The following is a 14,557-nucleotide window of genomic DNA, read 5'->3' as shown; positions in this document are numbered from 1 at the left end:
TGAATAATATTCCGTTTATTACTGGACTTTTTAATTGCTTTACAAACAAAATAAATCTTTTTTTCCCCTTATAGATTCTGATCATAAACATTTGCATCATCATCATCATCATCATCACACACTCTCCCAATAGAACATTGAGAAACATGACTGAATTATTGAACAGGAAATAAAGTCTTTAAATGATAAGGCTTTAAGTGAGATGCTCCATCAGTGGTGGAAGCTCTCAGCACCTCAATTGCACAGATTTCCCTCACAACACTTCACATTTGACATATCGATTCCTGATGTGCTTGGTGATCCAGAAGAAGTGCAGAGGCTCTTGGATACACATCCTTTCATAGACATGGTGTTGCTTCCTTGTTTAACTGAGATAGAGTACATGCGAGAGAGACAGACAGAGAGGGAGAGCATTTAGAAATAAAGGAATAACAATAAAGAGCAAAAATCATGAAAATGCACCCGGTACACACCGCTAGTCTCAACCAGATGCCCTGTGTAGAGCTGTATACATGTTCATTCTGAATAAAGTATTCATATTCCATTACATCCATAACAGAGATGAACATGTTCACCTGATACACTGATGCAGCGATCTTCACTTCCTTCACAGTTCACTGTTACTGAGCAGCCGTTAGCATCACAGCTGTAACACGATCTCCCATTGGGAGCCTGCTTCGGAAGAGCTTAGCAGAGAAATAAAATGAAACAAACAGCTGATTGTGTCTCATACGTCACCAAGAATTACTCCAATAATATCTAATACTATTATTTGAAGATAAAATATAATCTACTGTAGTTATATTAAACAAATGTAGACATGTATTATCCTCCATCACACATACAACACACCAATAAAGAGTTTTTACTGCGAAATAAAGTAGATATCTAGAATGAGAATAAAATGGAAAATAAAAACAGAGAACTGAACCACTTTCAGAGTGTGTTGTTTTACCTGGCAGCGTTTCAGCATTGCAGAGATCAGTTTGGCAGCATTTGACATTGTTGACCATTTTCATCACTCCCAGGTTCATGCTCTCGCTCACACACATCTCTGCCGTGCCGCAAGCCTTCATATTAGCATCCGACATCTTTGCACCGCCTATAGAACATTCCACGTATCAGTATGAACACGCGTCCTACACTAATATAAGAAGTACTGAACATGCGCTTGTGCAATAGTTTACAGCATGTGATTGATTTTAAAATAATGTTGAACTGGGAAATGGTGTGTTGTGTAATCCTGGAGTATATATTGATTATTATACTTTTTATGTAAATATCCATAATTGGAGTAAAAAAATAAACAAATCGATTAGGATGCATAGTTTATATTTTTACTCCGTACAAATTAAAAAAAAGTGGGAAAGATGAAAATCATAAAGCCAATGTTGGAAAGGGGTCAAATATGCGGAAGATTCTGGAAAACCAAAGAATGTGGACATTGGGCGGTTTAACTGCTCAGGACAAACAAGGGTCTCATGAAGAACTACCACAAAGCAGTCGTTGAATCATCCAGGTTACAACACACAGTATTAAAAACCAATTGTATGTAAATCTACGCTGGTGTTTTCATACATCTCCCAAAAATGTGTTATAGTTGAAAATGTTTTTGTTTAACTGGTTTCTATGCCTACGTACAACTGCAAATATATAAGCATACAATCTGTATTTATAGCTTGTGTTACATATTGAATGTGTTTTGCATTTATAACTTTATATACTGAAGATATTTCTGCTCCAGAAATTATTAAAAGACCCTGTTAAAGATATTAATGTAACTTAAGAAAAGGACAAGTGTAAACTTTGATGTCTATTTCAGTTTTTTGTTTTTCAATTCATGCCAGTGGTTTGCGTAATCTTTTGAAAAGGAAATCTTTATTTTTAGGGAACACATGCATGTAAAGAAGATGACAAGTTCTGGAGGAGTCAATGAGGAAGTGATATATGGTTTTCACATTATAGCACTAGATCAGCAGGGTTTGCTGTACTAAAAGAAATCGTCAGAGGTCAGGTCCTTTGCTATGAAACTGATAGTTTGGGAAGAATGGTAATAGTACATGTTAACATTGATCATACTCTTTAAACTCTTGTGAATTCATATGCCACCAATAACAGACAACAAAATTATACGTGTTTTTAATAATAATAATAATAATAATAATAATAATGGAACTAAATTGAAACAAATATAAAAATCTATTTCCCGGCCTTAGGACTAAGTATCTGAAGGAGTTCAATGGCCATCAAGAAGTAATGAAACACCTTGTGAAATTAAAACGTGTGTAATGATGGACTTTATAGGATCTTTAGAGACAAATTAGGTCCCTTTTTGCTGGCTCTATATAATGAATCTATTGAAAAAGAGGGATTTCCCACCTCTTTAAGACAAAGTATTGTTAGATTAATTCTGAAGCCGTATTCTTCATTTGGAAAAGTGGAGACCCGTAAGTTTATTAAATAACGATGGCAAGTTATTTACCTACATTTTTTTTACACAATATTATCGACAAAAAACAGACTGGGTGTATTAAAGGAATTCACCTTAGTAATAATATCAGATTGATACTAGACATGCTGGACATCAAGGAATATATTTTGGAAAATAATTTTATCCTATTTATTGATTTTCACACGGCCTTTAATACCATAGAACATATATTTCTATTTAAAGTGAATTTTTTGGGTTTGGTAGTTATTTTCTAAAATCTTTTTTAAAAAATACATTATACCAAGAATGCACCAGTTCTGTAAAATTAGCATGGGGCACTTCTGGTAGATTTGAAATGGGCAGAGGGATAAAACAAGGGTGTCCAATCTCCCCTTTTTATTGAAATTTTTTAGTTAGCATCACAAATAATGGCTCTTCACATTAAAAGGGGATATTTTCAAGGCATTACAGCTTTAGGAAAAGAATCCAAAATCGTTCCAATTTGCTGATGACATGGTTCGGTTTCCCCCTAAACAATACACTAATTTATGTAATGTTCCAATTGAAAATACAGTAACATATCTTGGAGTTGTTATTTGAAAAGATAAAAGCATGCACAGTGATTTAAATTTCAATATAATTATTGATTAAAAAAATGGTAAAAGTTTTAATATGTGCTTGAAAAGGGATTTGTCAGTTCAGGGGAGGGAGGATATTTGTGTCAAAAGCTGAAGGAATCTCCATATGATAATGTTACATATGTGGTACAATTTTCCTTTTTGTTTTATTTTATTGTTCTGGTATATGACATTAATTTAAAAAAGAAAATAAAGATGTGTGTGTGTGTGTGTGAGATGGAGGAACGGCACTGTAAGGAAATTACGGTGTAGTGAGACACAATGCCACGCCCCTCCATGGTGGATAAAGTAGCTCTTTACAAGAAAACCTACATTATTACAGTGATTACAAGTTTGAATTTACTGAGGAATGACACTTTTTAATGTTTTCCAGTTATTTTTCATAGTTATTATTATATAGTTTAATTGTGTGGAACAGCTGTAAAGATGTAAAGACAAGGGGAAGTCTTCAGCACCGAGCAGTTTACACTTTCGGCTTCTCAGAAACATGACAAAATGTTTTTTTCTCTTATTAACTTCAAGAGAAATAAAAAAAAAGGATATTCTGTTAAAGAAAAATAATTAACCACCCTGTTGTGTTTTATTCCTTACTAATTATATATAACTTTAGATTTTATTCAAAAGGAATTCAATTCTTTTACTTACGCATGTACACAGAAGTGGTGGCAGTGAGACACTGATCTGCACAGATTATCTTTTCATTGGTGCATGTTCCGGATAAGTGTGGCACACTTTGGTGACAAGTCAGCGACAGCGCTGAAGAAAAATGAGAAAGAAAATGAAAAACAGTTGATGATGACGATTACTAATTTACTGAAATGAGCTCCATGTGAGATTCAGTACCTTTGGAGAAAAGCATGCAGATGAGCAGGAGTGTGACCTGAGACTTCATCGTTGGTGTTTCTGTAGAAGTTGCGGTGTGAAGATGAAGTAGATGGGGTTAAAATGCAAGTCTGAAAGGAAGCCTGGTTTTTTGGTGATGTGCAATTGGGTGTGTGTATGGAGGGAGGGATTTATTTCACATATAAATATAGCTTATGTTTTGTTCTATGAAAAGGGAAGGAGTTTAACTTTGTCTTTCTTTTCTTTGTCTGCCTTTGACTGTTGTACATTAAAATTCAACTCGAATCAGCAGCTTCTGAAATACTCAAACCAGCCAGTCTGAAAACAGAAACCTTGCCACAATCAAAGTCACTTACATCATATTTTCCCCCATTTGTTAACATTAACCGAAGATCTTGACCTGTATCTGCTTGATATTATTCATTGTGCTGTTGTCATATGATTGACTTATTAGAAGCAGTATTGTATTGAGCAGGTGGACAGCGGTTCCTAATAAATTTTTCAGTGAGCAAAAGAGTGATCAGAGGTCATAAAATTTGTTGTGGGTGTATAGAGTGGCCTGGGTGAGGTTTTTTTTTTGTGACCCAGTCCAGTCCTGAATGCACAGTTTATTATTTCTCAATTTCAAACAAAGCTGCATTTTGATTCTGTGTGTCCCCTTTGGCTTTCCATATTCACCAAAACCAAGGAAAAACTCCAATCAGGTTTTATATTTTGTTTCTCCTGTAAGACAGCGAAGCAGATTTGGGAAGAATTACTCGAATAGAAAGTGTAATTATTGCTAGTGAAGGGGTCGTTGGAAGAATGAGTGTCCGAGATTGAAGTTAAAAAAGCAGTCTAGTGCTTCACCTACTAAATCTGCTGTGTTAGCCATTTCCTATTAGCAAGTCAAAGATAAGTAAAAATGTAACAGGTATGGAAAACATTCCATAAATTTATGGAATGTGTACCTGATGTGGCTGTCTGTTTGTCTGAGTATTTTTCCTTTTAATTGTCATGATGTCATTGGTTTGTGTAATTTCCTGTTTTACAAACAAATTCAAATGAGTACATAAGCATATAAATGATGATTTAAACAAGATTACAGAGAACTCAAAATCAAACCTACCTCTCCCATTCAACCGTAACACAAAAGGGAAGAGGAGGAGCCAAAACAGGAAATTACACAAACCAATGACATCATGACAATTAAAAGGAAAAATACTCAGACAAACAGAAGCCACATCAGGTACACATGCTTTTTGTGTAATTCTACACATTAAATTTAAGGAATGTTTTCCATACCCGTTACACTTGGTCGAGCGGCAGTTTGGGAATGGGGGTCAAGTTGGGAGAGGGAGTGGTAATGATTAGCCTGCACCTGTGGGTGATTTATTAACTAACAAGTGTTCTGTGTTTAGGTGAGTGGTGGTAAGGAGATAAATTCCCAGTGCTCTTTTTTTTTTTTTTTTGGCTCTTAATTTTTTGGAACATTTGATGCCTTTGTGATGCATTTAGATAGCGACTCTTGTCAAATAATACTTTTTAGTTTTGGTGTAAAAAAAGAAAGAAAAAGTAAACGTTAAATGTAAATAGAAATATAAATCATACATGTAAATGTAGAACTTTATCTAAATTAGTCAGAATGGCCTCAAATTATTTTTTCTTCTTAGCCAATTATCCAATCACGTGATTTATTGAGGCAAACTGACATGACTTTTTGTTGGTGCTTATCAAGGAATTCATTCAGTAAATGTGTTTTCATCATAGTTTATGTCTTCTTATCAAATAAAACATTTATCCGCCTCAATTGAGCGCATTTTGGAGATTTTATTCGTATCTAGTGTTTCCGTCGAGCATTGTTTTTAATGTGATATAGCAAAATTCACATAAAAATACATGGATGGAAACACAGCTAGTGACTCAGCTGTTCGGACATCTAGGGGACGTTCATTCCACAACTTACTGTAGGTGCTAGAACAGAGTGGAGTCTTGAGGCATGCCTACCTTGCACCCCGAGAGATGGCGGGACCAGTCGAGCGGTGCTAGGCGCTCGGAGAGAGCGTAGTGCAGTGCGGGGTCTGATAAGTGCTTGGAAGTAATACATACAGTACACCACATAAACTCAGATGCCTTTTAAAAATTGGGAAGTCAGAAAAATAAGAAGTGAGAAAAAGTAAGAAGTGAAGGGAAAACATAAGAAGTGGGAAAAAAGATTGCATTGCAGTTCTTCAACATCCAGTGTCTCATATACTTGAATATTCTTCAACTTAATGACGCTTTCTAGCCTTTTTAAATGCAAAAAGATTTTAATAAACATGCATGTTCTGAACCCAGCGCTTTACTGACTGCATTTAAAATCCGTGCTTCACCGTATGGGTCTTTCAGCACAATGCATGTATGCAGTGACCTCGTAGAGGCCCTTTTTAAACCGTGGTTGTGAAACCGTTTCCTAGAAGATGGGAAATAAAATGGCAGAAGTAAAACTAAAAGTTTTATCAGCTCCTTTAGCAAAAGGTTTGGTAAATTATGACTTATTGATTTAAAAAAAAAAAAAAAAAACCCTGACAATTTAAAGCAGATTTGAAGTGGAAACTTTATCTAACCTGCCACCTCTTTATGCTTAGTTTGGGTCTTTGCTTCTTAAAATTCTTGCCATTGCGTGAAAGACAAAAACAAGTCTTGTAAGAGGAAGTCCACGTGCATGAGCCTGCTGATGCCAATGTTTTGGAACTGGCTGATGCCATTAAAATTTTTTTTAAAAAAAATTAAAAAAATAAAATAATAAAAACTACAAAAAGTACATTTTAGCAAGTAGAAACATGAATATAAGCACATTCAACAAATATTTTTCTTTCTCTTTTTTTGGCAGATACAAGATAATTAAGCATATTTCTGGATATTTTACTTTTGTCTCATTCTATTGGCAAATAATTTAGCTTATTTCAAGCATTTATTTTATGAACGAACCAGAAATCATGTGCCAATAATATTCTGCCTTACTTACAAAATCCTCTGCCAATTAAATAAGACCATTTAAAGCTTAAGATTAGTACAAAAGAAAGTCAAGAAATAGCCTTAATTGTCTTATTTATGTTATTTAATAATCCCATAATGACAAAGATTAGATAACCTTTACTTTATTCAGATGTCTTCACTTGCTAAGCTATCATTTTTATGCAGTCTATTTATTTATTTTAACACTAGGACAGTTGTTACACTAAGAGCAAACCACAGATTATACAGAGCTCTTAGAGAAGTAAAGTCATTTCACAGAAGCGTATTGCAGTCCAAATATATCACCGATGCACACTGACTACACAAAATTTAAGGAAGAGAAACTTCTACATCTAATCTTAAGGAAGCTAATAGACCTTATTCACACTTCCATGTCACAGAAGAATGAGCTGGCTGTTTGTTTTTTTTTCTTTAAAGTCTTTACACTTTAATTGTTAGTTACCTTTTTTGTAATTTTTTTAAAAAGATCAAAATAAAGAAGTTTTAAAATGTTTCACAGAAGCTCCATCCCTGCTGTGGTCATCATTATTCTAGGTTCTAATAAAGAACCTGCACATTTTGATTGGATCATGATAGATCAAAAGGTCACACGAGTACTCCAGGACGAGACCATTCAGAGGATTATAGTGCTTTATTAGTGACGTTTTATAATTAGTACCAAATTTTACTGGTTGCCAGGACAATATGGGTCAGATAGGGGTGATATGAGCAAACTTTTTGGTTCTTGTGAGGACTAGCTGAACTAATCTGGCATTTTAGCGGTGTTACTGAGGACGCTTTCTGAGTAATATTATATACCTGAACTTGGAGACAATAATCAAACATTTTAAGATGTTTGGGAAGATTCTATCTCTTTTAGACAGAATTTTGGAAGAGGATGTTAATATTATATTACCTTTTTTTGGATTCAAGCAATGGTGGATTGAAGTGCTGTTAAAGTGGTAAGGGATGCCAGAGCCTACCTACAGTTCTTGCCTGGTTTTCTGCTGAAGTTAAATAGGGTTGAGCCTGACCTGGATGGGAGAACTCCTGGGGAAAACTAAGGTTGCTGCTGGAATCGGTATTAGTGAGGCCAGCAGGAGGCGCTCACTCTGTGTTCTGTGTGTGGCCTAATGCCCAAGTATATTGACAAGGACACTAAACTTTAAAAATAGCACCATCTTTCGGATGAGATGTTAAACCGAGGTCCTGACTCTCTATGGTCATTAAAAATACCAGGACACTCCTCGTAAGGAGTAGGGGTGTTTCCTGGTGAAATTCCCCAATTGGCCCTGCTATCATGTCTCCCTAATAATCCCATCATGGCTCCTACTCCCATGGTTTTCCAGTAACAAGCTACTTTTTTTTCAGCAAGAAAAGTTGTACCGCTGGAGACAGGAGGTCTTCTATCTAGGAACCGTTATTTCTTTCCACTACTTTCCTGCTGCTTCATCTCTCGCTATCATACATCAAAGTGCTCATGAGGTCAAACTGTGACTACGGAAGGACAAAGAGTTCAAATATATTTTTTGTGGCCATATACTGTATATTTGAACACTTACACAGTATAATGCATTCTGCACTACATAATTAGCTAGGCTATTTGTCATAAAATAGTACTTATTTTATGTGAAGTGTAATAAACATTTAAATTTAATCAAGCCCTGTTTAAAACAGCATGCTGCTTTTCCAGGTGTGAATCAATACGCTAGCATACTAGAGCCAATGTAAGCAGAAGCTGGAAGATTCCTTCAAATGTTTATGGTCTGTGGTAAGAGAGCACTAAAGAAAAATGAGAATGAAAAACTATGAAAAACTTGCAATAATTAACTGTACACACAAAGGAGCTACTGACCAACTGATTTACTGAAAGCTCCGTGTCAGCTTGAGTACCTTTGGAGAAACGCATGCAGATGAACAGCAGTGTAACCTGAGACTTGATCATTGGTGGTTCTGTAGAAGTTGAGGTATGAAGATGAAGCAGTCGGGGTTCAAATGTGAGTAAGGTCTGAGCAACAACTACCATGCCACGGTCAAAGTCACTTAAATCACATTTCTGACCCTCCCAATTAATTGCGCTGCTGCCACGTGACTGGCTGATTAGATACAGTAGTAAATTGGTTGGTGAGCAAACATCAGGTGGGCAGTGGTATTAAAATTTATTGTTGGTGTATGGGTGAGTGTGAGTCTCCCAGCATGATTTTTTTTTGTCCCAGTTCAGGCCTGCATGCATAGTTTATATTTCTCAATTTCAAACGAGGCTCCATTTTGTTTCTATGTGACCCTTTTGGCTTTCCATAGTCACATGCTACATTATAGAAACAGGATTTTATCAAAATCACATGCGAATTCTTTTAAGTAAATACTATGCAATTCATGTGTATTATATTTAACCACAAATCATTTTTTACAGTGTAGTACTTACCCGGCACTGCAATACTCGCAATTCATACAGAAATGTCTTTGATATTAAAATTAATTAGTTAAAAAAAACTTAGGGAAATAATATCTATCATTTTTTTCAGGCAGAATAGTATGTTTCTTTATTTTATAAACAGTACAAACATCTCAGCCACAAAACAGTTTAATAATCACAATAAAGCATTTGGTAATAGTAAAAAATTGTTTGATATCCATGAGAGCGGAGTTTTTTGGGGGGAATTATTTTAAGAAAAGATCAAAAGGTTAAACAAATACAATTTTCACCACCTTCTTTGCTCATATTTACCAAGGGTGCCAATAGAAATGGAGGGCATTGTGTGTGTGTGTGTGTGTGTGTGTGTGTGTGTGTGTGTGTGTGTGTGTGTGTATGTATGTATGTGTGCATATATGACAGTTAACTCTAAAACAATCAATCAAAATGTAAATCACATGCTAAAAAAGAAACTTCTACTTTTCATGAGCTGCTCCATCAGTGGAGATTTCAGTAGAAGAGGACGGAGGAGAGCAGAGGGACGATCATGAGGAGGAAACTCAGTGTGAAGTTCTCAGCACCGTTACACAGATTCCCCTCACAACACTGGACGTTTGATATACCGATTCCTGACGTGCTTGTTGTTCCAGGAGCAGCACAGAAGCTCTTGGATACACATCCTTTCATAGAGATGGTATCTTTCCCTTGTTGAACTGAGAGAGAGAGAGAGAGAGAGAGAGAGAGAGAGAGAGAGAGAGAATGAATTTAGAAATAAAGGAATAAAGAACAAAAATTATCAAAATGCCCTGTGTGGCCAAAATTCCTACAAATAAATCTGTTAAGAGCAGTAAACATGTTCATTCTGAATAAAGTATTCATATTCCATTACATTCATAACAGAGATGAACATGTTCACCTGATACACTGATGCAGCGATCTTCACTTCCTTCACAGTTCACTGTTCCTGAGCAGCTGTTAGCATCACAGCTATAACACGATCTCCCATTGGGAGCCTGCTTCGGAGAAGCTTAGCAGAGAAATAAAATTAAACAACCAACTCATTGTGTCTCATACGTCACCAAGAATTACTCCAATAATATTTAATACTATACCTGGAATATAAAATATAACCTACTGTAATTAAATACAAAAACTTTTTTTAATGCATTTAAACACGCATTATCCTCCATCACGCATACAACACACCTATAAAGAGGAACTGCCAAAGATTAAATAACAAATTCTAAGTTAGTATTGTGAAATAAAAGCGATATCTAGAATTTGAATGAAATGGAAAATAAAAACAGAGAACTGAACCGCTTTCAGAGTGTGTTGTTTTACCTGGCAGCGTTTCAGTGTTGCAGAGATCAGTTTGGCAGCATTTGGCATTGTTGACCATTTTCATCACTCCCAGGTTCATGCTCCCGGTTACACACGTATCTGCTGTGCCGCAAGTCTTCACATTAACATCTGACACCTTTGCACCACCTATAGGACATTATACTGAACTTGAGATTGTGCAATAGTTTACATGATGTGATTTGCTTGATTTAACAATAATGTTGAACTGCTCATGTGAAAAAGGGAAATGGTGTATTGTGTAATCCTGCAGTAGGTAAGCATGTGATATGGTTGATAACGAAAAAAAAAAAAAACAGCAGGAAAAAAGACTGGCAAGTTTGGGTTTTTCAGAAACTGCTCATGTTCTGAGATTTTAATGCACAGTAGTGACTTAAAAGGGGAAAAAAAACCCAGTGAGTTGCAGTTCTCTGGCAGAAAAGTCTTTTTGCTGAAGAGTTTGAGGTGAATGGCCAGACTGGTTCGAGCTGACAGTAAGGCCACATGAACTCAAATAACCACTCTTTACAACCGTGTTGAGCAGAAGCGCAACTCAGAATGCACATGTCGAACCTTGAGGTGAATATGCTACAACAGAGACGGAGTTTCACTCCTGTCAACCCAGAACAGGAATCTGAGGCTAGAGCTCACCCAAACTACACAGATGAAGATTTAAAAAATATGTAAAAAAAAAAAAAAAAAAAAAAAGTACTTTAATAACGCAGTTGTACTACCCCTATTTCAAAAACCACTAGTGATTTCTATATGACCCCTTTGGCTTTCCGTACACCGTACTACTGCGTCAAACTCCGAGTAGGGGTGTATTATGGAGGAGACACACAGTGGGAAATAACGATGTAGTGAGACACAACGCCACACCCTTCCGTGATGGAAAAAAAACAACTCGTTACAGGAAAACCTACATTATTACAGCGATTACAAGTTTAAGTTTACTGAGGAATGACACTTTTTAATAGTTTATAGTTGTATTTAATTGTGTGGTACAGCTGTAAAGATGTAAAGACATGGGGGGGTCTTCAGCACAGAGGAGATTACACTTAAAGTTTCTCCGAAATATGACAAGCTGTTTATTTTTTATTTAAAACAATTACATTTTTTATTTAATCAGTTTCAGGAGAAAGAAAGAAAAAACCACACACTTCAGGACATACTGTTACAGTAACATAATCAACTGCCTTATTCCTTACTAAATACATATGAATGTATTTTATTTATTCATAAGGAACTGAAGTAATCATTTCTTTTACTTACTCATGTACACAGAAGTGGTGGAAGTGAGACACTGATCTGCACAGGTCTGCGTATCCGTGCATGTTGCAGATAATGGATAAATACACTGCTGACAAGTCAGTGACAGCGCTGAAAAAAAAGAATGAAAAAGATCAACAGTTGCCTGATGTGAAAATAAATGGATTAATTTACTAAAAGCTCCATGTGAGATTCAGTACCTTTGGAGAAAAGCATGCAGATGAGCAGGAGTATGACCTGAGACTTCATCGTTTCTGTAGAAGTTGAGGTGTGAAGATGAAGCAGATGGGGTTCAAATGTGAGTAAGGTCTGAGAGGGAACCTGCTTTTATGGTCATGTGCAATAGGGTGTGTGTATGGAAGGAGGGGGGATCTGCTTCACACATAAATCTAGTTAGGTTTCATTTCTTGAAAAGGGAGGGTGTGTAACTTTTTAACTTTTTTCTGAGAAGCCACTGCCGGAGGCCCCACCTAAAACCTGATAGTCTTCTGCAGTGTTTGTATGGAAGTGTTCCATGTTGTCCAATTTTGCACGATTTTCTTCTATAAGACTGTACTAACCGTACTAACTCAGAATCGGACATGTTCTGAGAGCAGCCTATGCCTCATACCATGAAGAAAGGCGTCAATTACGTTTTCCCAAGAGTTTGTAAGATTTAGGATTGTGTATGCCTAATGCCTAGACTTCATCTATGCTGACCAAAGTTATTAAAATATTTTCTCGCTTGCACAGGGTAACTTTAACCCTACCCCTTATAATGCGGAGTATATGAAAAATCAGAACTGATCTTCTAGATGCCACAATAACAGCTGACATGTATGGCAGGGACATAGGATCATCCCTCACCAGAATATCTTCATTCGTGTCACGGTTCCCCTTTTAAGCAGAGTGCGGGAGAGAATGTGAGCGTGCATGCACAGGCAGGTGCATGAGGACCTGCTTTTGCTGTTTATGCCTGTTTGCCGATAAAACTGTTAAACTGCACTTGCAGCCGTCCCTTTCTGTGTTACGTCTCGAGACCCCTTTTTGTACAAGGCAGACAAAATGAGAGCAGAGCAACACTTTGCACAGTGTTACCCCAAACTTTCAGTTGTTTTCCGACAATACTGTCAATTACAACTATACTCCATTCAAAGAGAACTTGATCTACTGCAGAGATGTTCCTAATTGCGTGTGTTTTCAATCATGAGGGGCCTTGTCATGGATTGAGTTATAGCCTCAGCTGTGTGGGAATGGAACTTGCTAGCTCTTAAGTTCTGTTTAAGTAGACATACTGTAACTATGGACACCAGCATTATGTAGTCACTACTACTGTATACGAGGGTATAAGTATAAATGTCACCTGTCTATCTTGTTACCATTAAAAATAAAACCCGATGCCATTCCATTTTGTTTACTGTGATCGTGTTCATATTACACAGTATACACAGGACCGTTTTGTGGGAAAATATTTCTATTCCTGAACACCAGGAAGTGCTTGATGACGAAACACAAAGTGAGTCCAACTTTGAGAATGTACACATGAAAATGAAAGCAGTAAATACATTTTTATCAAGTGTGTGTTCAACAGAAAAGCCTGTCAGGGCAACATCCTGTCACATTTTCTAACTCTTATCAAATCCAGCTAGACAACTCCATTTGCCATAATAAGTGTAAGCTTGCTCTCGATCACTTGACTGCTGGTTAAGTTCTAAGTTGGGTCGATCTGGTCCAAGCTCCTTCATTCTTTTTTTTTTTTCTTCATTTGAATTTTTTATTTTCTTTTGTAAAGATAAAAATGAATTTTCTTTAATCTGGAAGAAATGTTGTGTCGACTACTACATTATTAACAATCTCTTGCAGCGCCCATCAGCAGACACGCTGCTGAATGGTAAAGAGAGTCGTTGAGATCAGTCCAATCATTTTGATGTCAAAAAATATCAAAACAATATTGATTCACTAACAACAAAAGTGGGCGTGTCTGGGGCGCAATGAGCTGCACCCCAAGGACAATCTGAAGCAAGCCAAATAGAGAGCAGCCTCAAATCACATCACCTGCTTTTCAAAAGTTTAAGGACGTACATACACACTCATTTGGCGGCACCCTGCACACAGATATAAACGAAGTACTATATATGTATATATATATATATATATATATATATATATATATATATATATATATATTTTTTTTTTTTTTTATTAACAAATGCTAACATGACTTAAAGGCAAATGGTACGACAATCATTTTATTTCATAATTATTTTGCAATATATATTTACCTTATGTTTAACATGTTTAAGTATACAGGCTTAAAGGTTTTTAGATTTACAATGTGTAATCAGCATTCTGTAGTGGGTTCAACTTCTCTTGGCTCAATTTGATTCCTTGCTCTTGTTAAACTTGAAGCTGAAATATGCGAACTTTCTAGAATAAAATTAATAACCTTTTATTTTGCACAGAATGTTTTAGACGGCCCTGCCTCTGATATGGAGTTTTCAACCTCCTGTTGCGTTGCATCTCCTATCTCAACAACTGAACAAATTACACCCAGAAACAAAACTGTAACTTTTGGTGACTTCTTCCCGAATATTACTAAAGCCTCCATCAGAGGACGATCTGACATCTCATACTGCAAAAAGATCCGGCAGGAACAAGAGAAGAGCAAGA

At 36.2% G+C, this 14,557-nt stretch overlaps 2 protein-coding genes across 5 annotated transcripts; both read right to left on the bottom strand.

Annotated features, from left to right (window-relative positions):
• On the bottom strand, positions 1-6,013 carry LOC128635100 (urokinase plasminogen activator surface receptor). 4 transcript variants are annotated; one of them, XM_053686073.1, is made up of 6 exons: positions 5,899-6,013; positions 3,913-3,972; positions 3,715-3,825; positions 956-1,102; positions 576-686; positions 1-368 (listed from the first exon to the last, which is right to left on the bottom strand). In XM_053686073.1, exons 1-6 carry the CDS (start codon positions 5,996-5,998, stop codon positions 235-237), a joined length of 663 nt encoding a protein of 220 aa, XP_053542048.1. In that variant the 5' UTR covers positions 5,999-6,013; the 3' UTR covers positions 1-234. The 4 variants fall into 4 exon arrangements, with proteins under 4 accessions (XP_053542048.1, XP_053542050.1, XP_053542047.1 ...); XM_053686075.1 differs by lacking the exon at positions 5,899-6,013 and adding an exon at positions 5,197-5,288; XM_053686072.1 differs by lacking the exon at positions 5,899-6,013 and adding an exon at positions 5,021-5,067.
• A 3,390-nt stretch (positions 6,014-9,403) lies between these two features.
• On the bottom strand, positions 9,404-12,268 carry LOC108261347 (urokinase plasminogen activator surface receptor). The gene is made up of 5 exons (XM_053686071.1): positions 12,109-12,268; positions 11,912-12,019; positions 10,643-10,789; positions 10,218-10,328; positions 9,404-10,014 (listed from the first exon to the last, which is right to left on the bottom strand). Exons 1-5 carry the CDS (start codon positions 12,155-12,157, stop codon positions 9,812-9,814), a joined length of 618 nt encoding a protein of 205 aa, XP_053542046.1. The 5' UTR covers positions 12,158-12,268; the 3' UTR covers positions 9,404-9,811.
• Positions 12,269-14,557: the final 2,289 nt, after the last annotated feature.

This window comes from Ictalurus punctatus, chromosome 15, assembly GCF_001660625.3.
Source record: "Ictalurus punctatus breed USDA103 chromosome 15, Coco_2.0, whole genome shotgun sequence".
NCBI classification, from domain to species: domain Eukaryota; kingdom Metazoa; phylum Chordata; class Actinopteri; order Siluriformes; family Ictaluridae; genus Ictalurus; species Ictalurus punctatus.
The sequence above is the reverse complement of the archived record's forward strand: the minus strand, read 5'-3'. Positions and strand labels throughout refer to the sequence as shown.

Bases quoted from the DNA above. Each gene is read 5' to 3' on its own strand.
- LOC108261347 (XM_053686071.1), bottom strand. From the start codon at position 12,157: ATGAAGTCTCAGGTCATACTCCTGCTCATCTGCATGCTTTTCTCCAAA. The intron at 12,020-12,108 runs GTACTGAATCTC...CTTTTTTTTCAG, and splicing joins CTGCATGCTTTTCTCCAAAG to CGCTGTCACTGACTTGTCAG. The intron at 10,790-11,911 runs GTAAGTAAAAGA...AATGTCCTATAG, and splicing joins CACCACTTCTGTGTACATGA to GTGGTGCAAAGGTGTCAGAT.
- LOC128635100 (XM_053686073.1), bottom strand. From the start codon at position 5,998: ATGTATTACTTCCAAGCACTTATCAGACCCCGCACTGCACTACGCTCT. The intron at 1,103-3,714 runs GTAAGTAAAAGA...AATGTTCTATAG, and splicing joins CACCACTTCTGTGTACATGC to GCGGTGCAAAGATGTCGGAT. The intron at 369-575 runs GTGAACATGTTC...ACTCTATCTCAG, and splicing joins TCGCTGCATCAGTGTATCAG to TTAAACAAGGAAGCAACACC.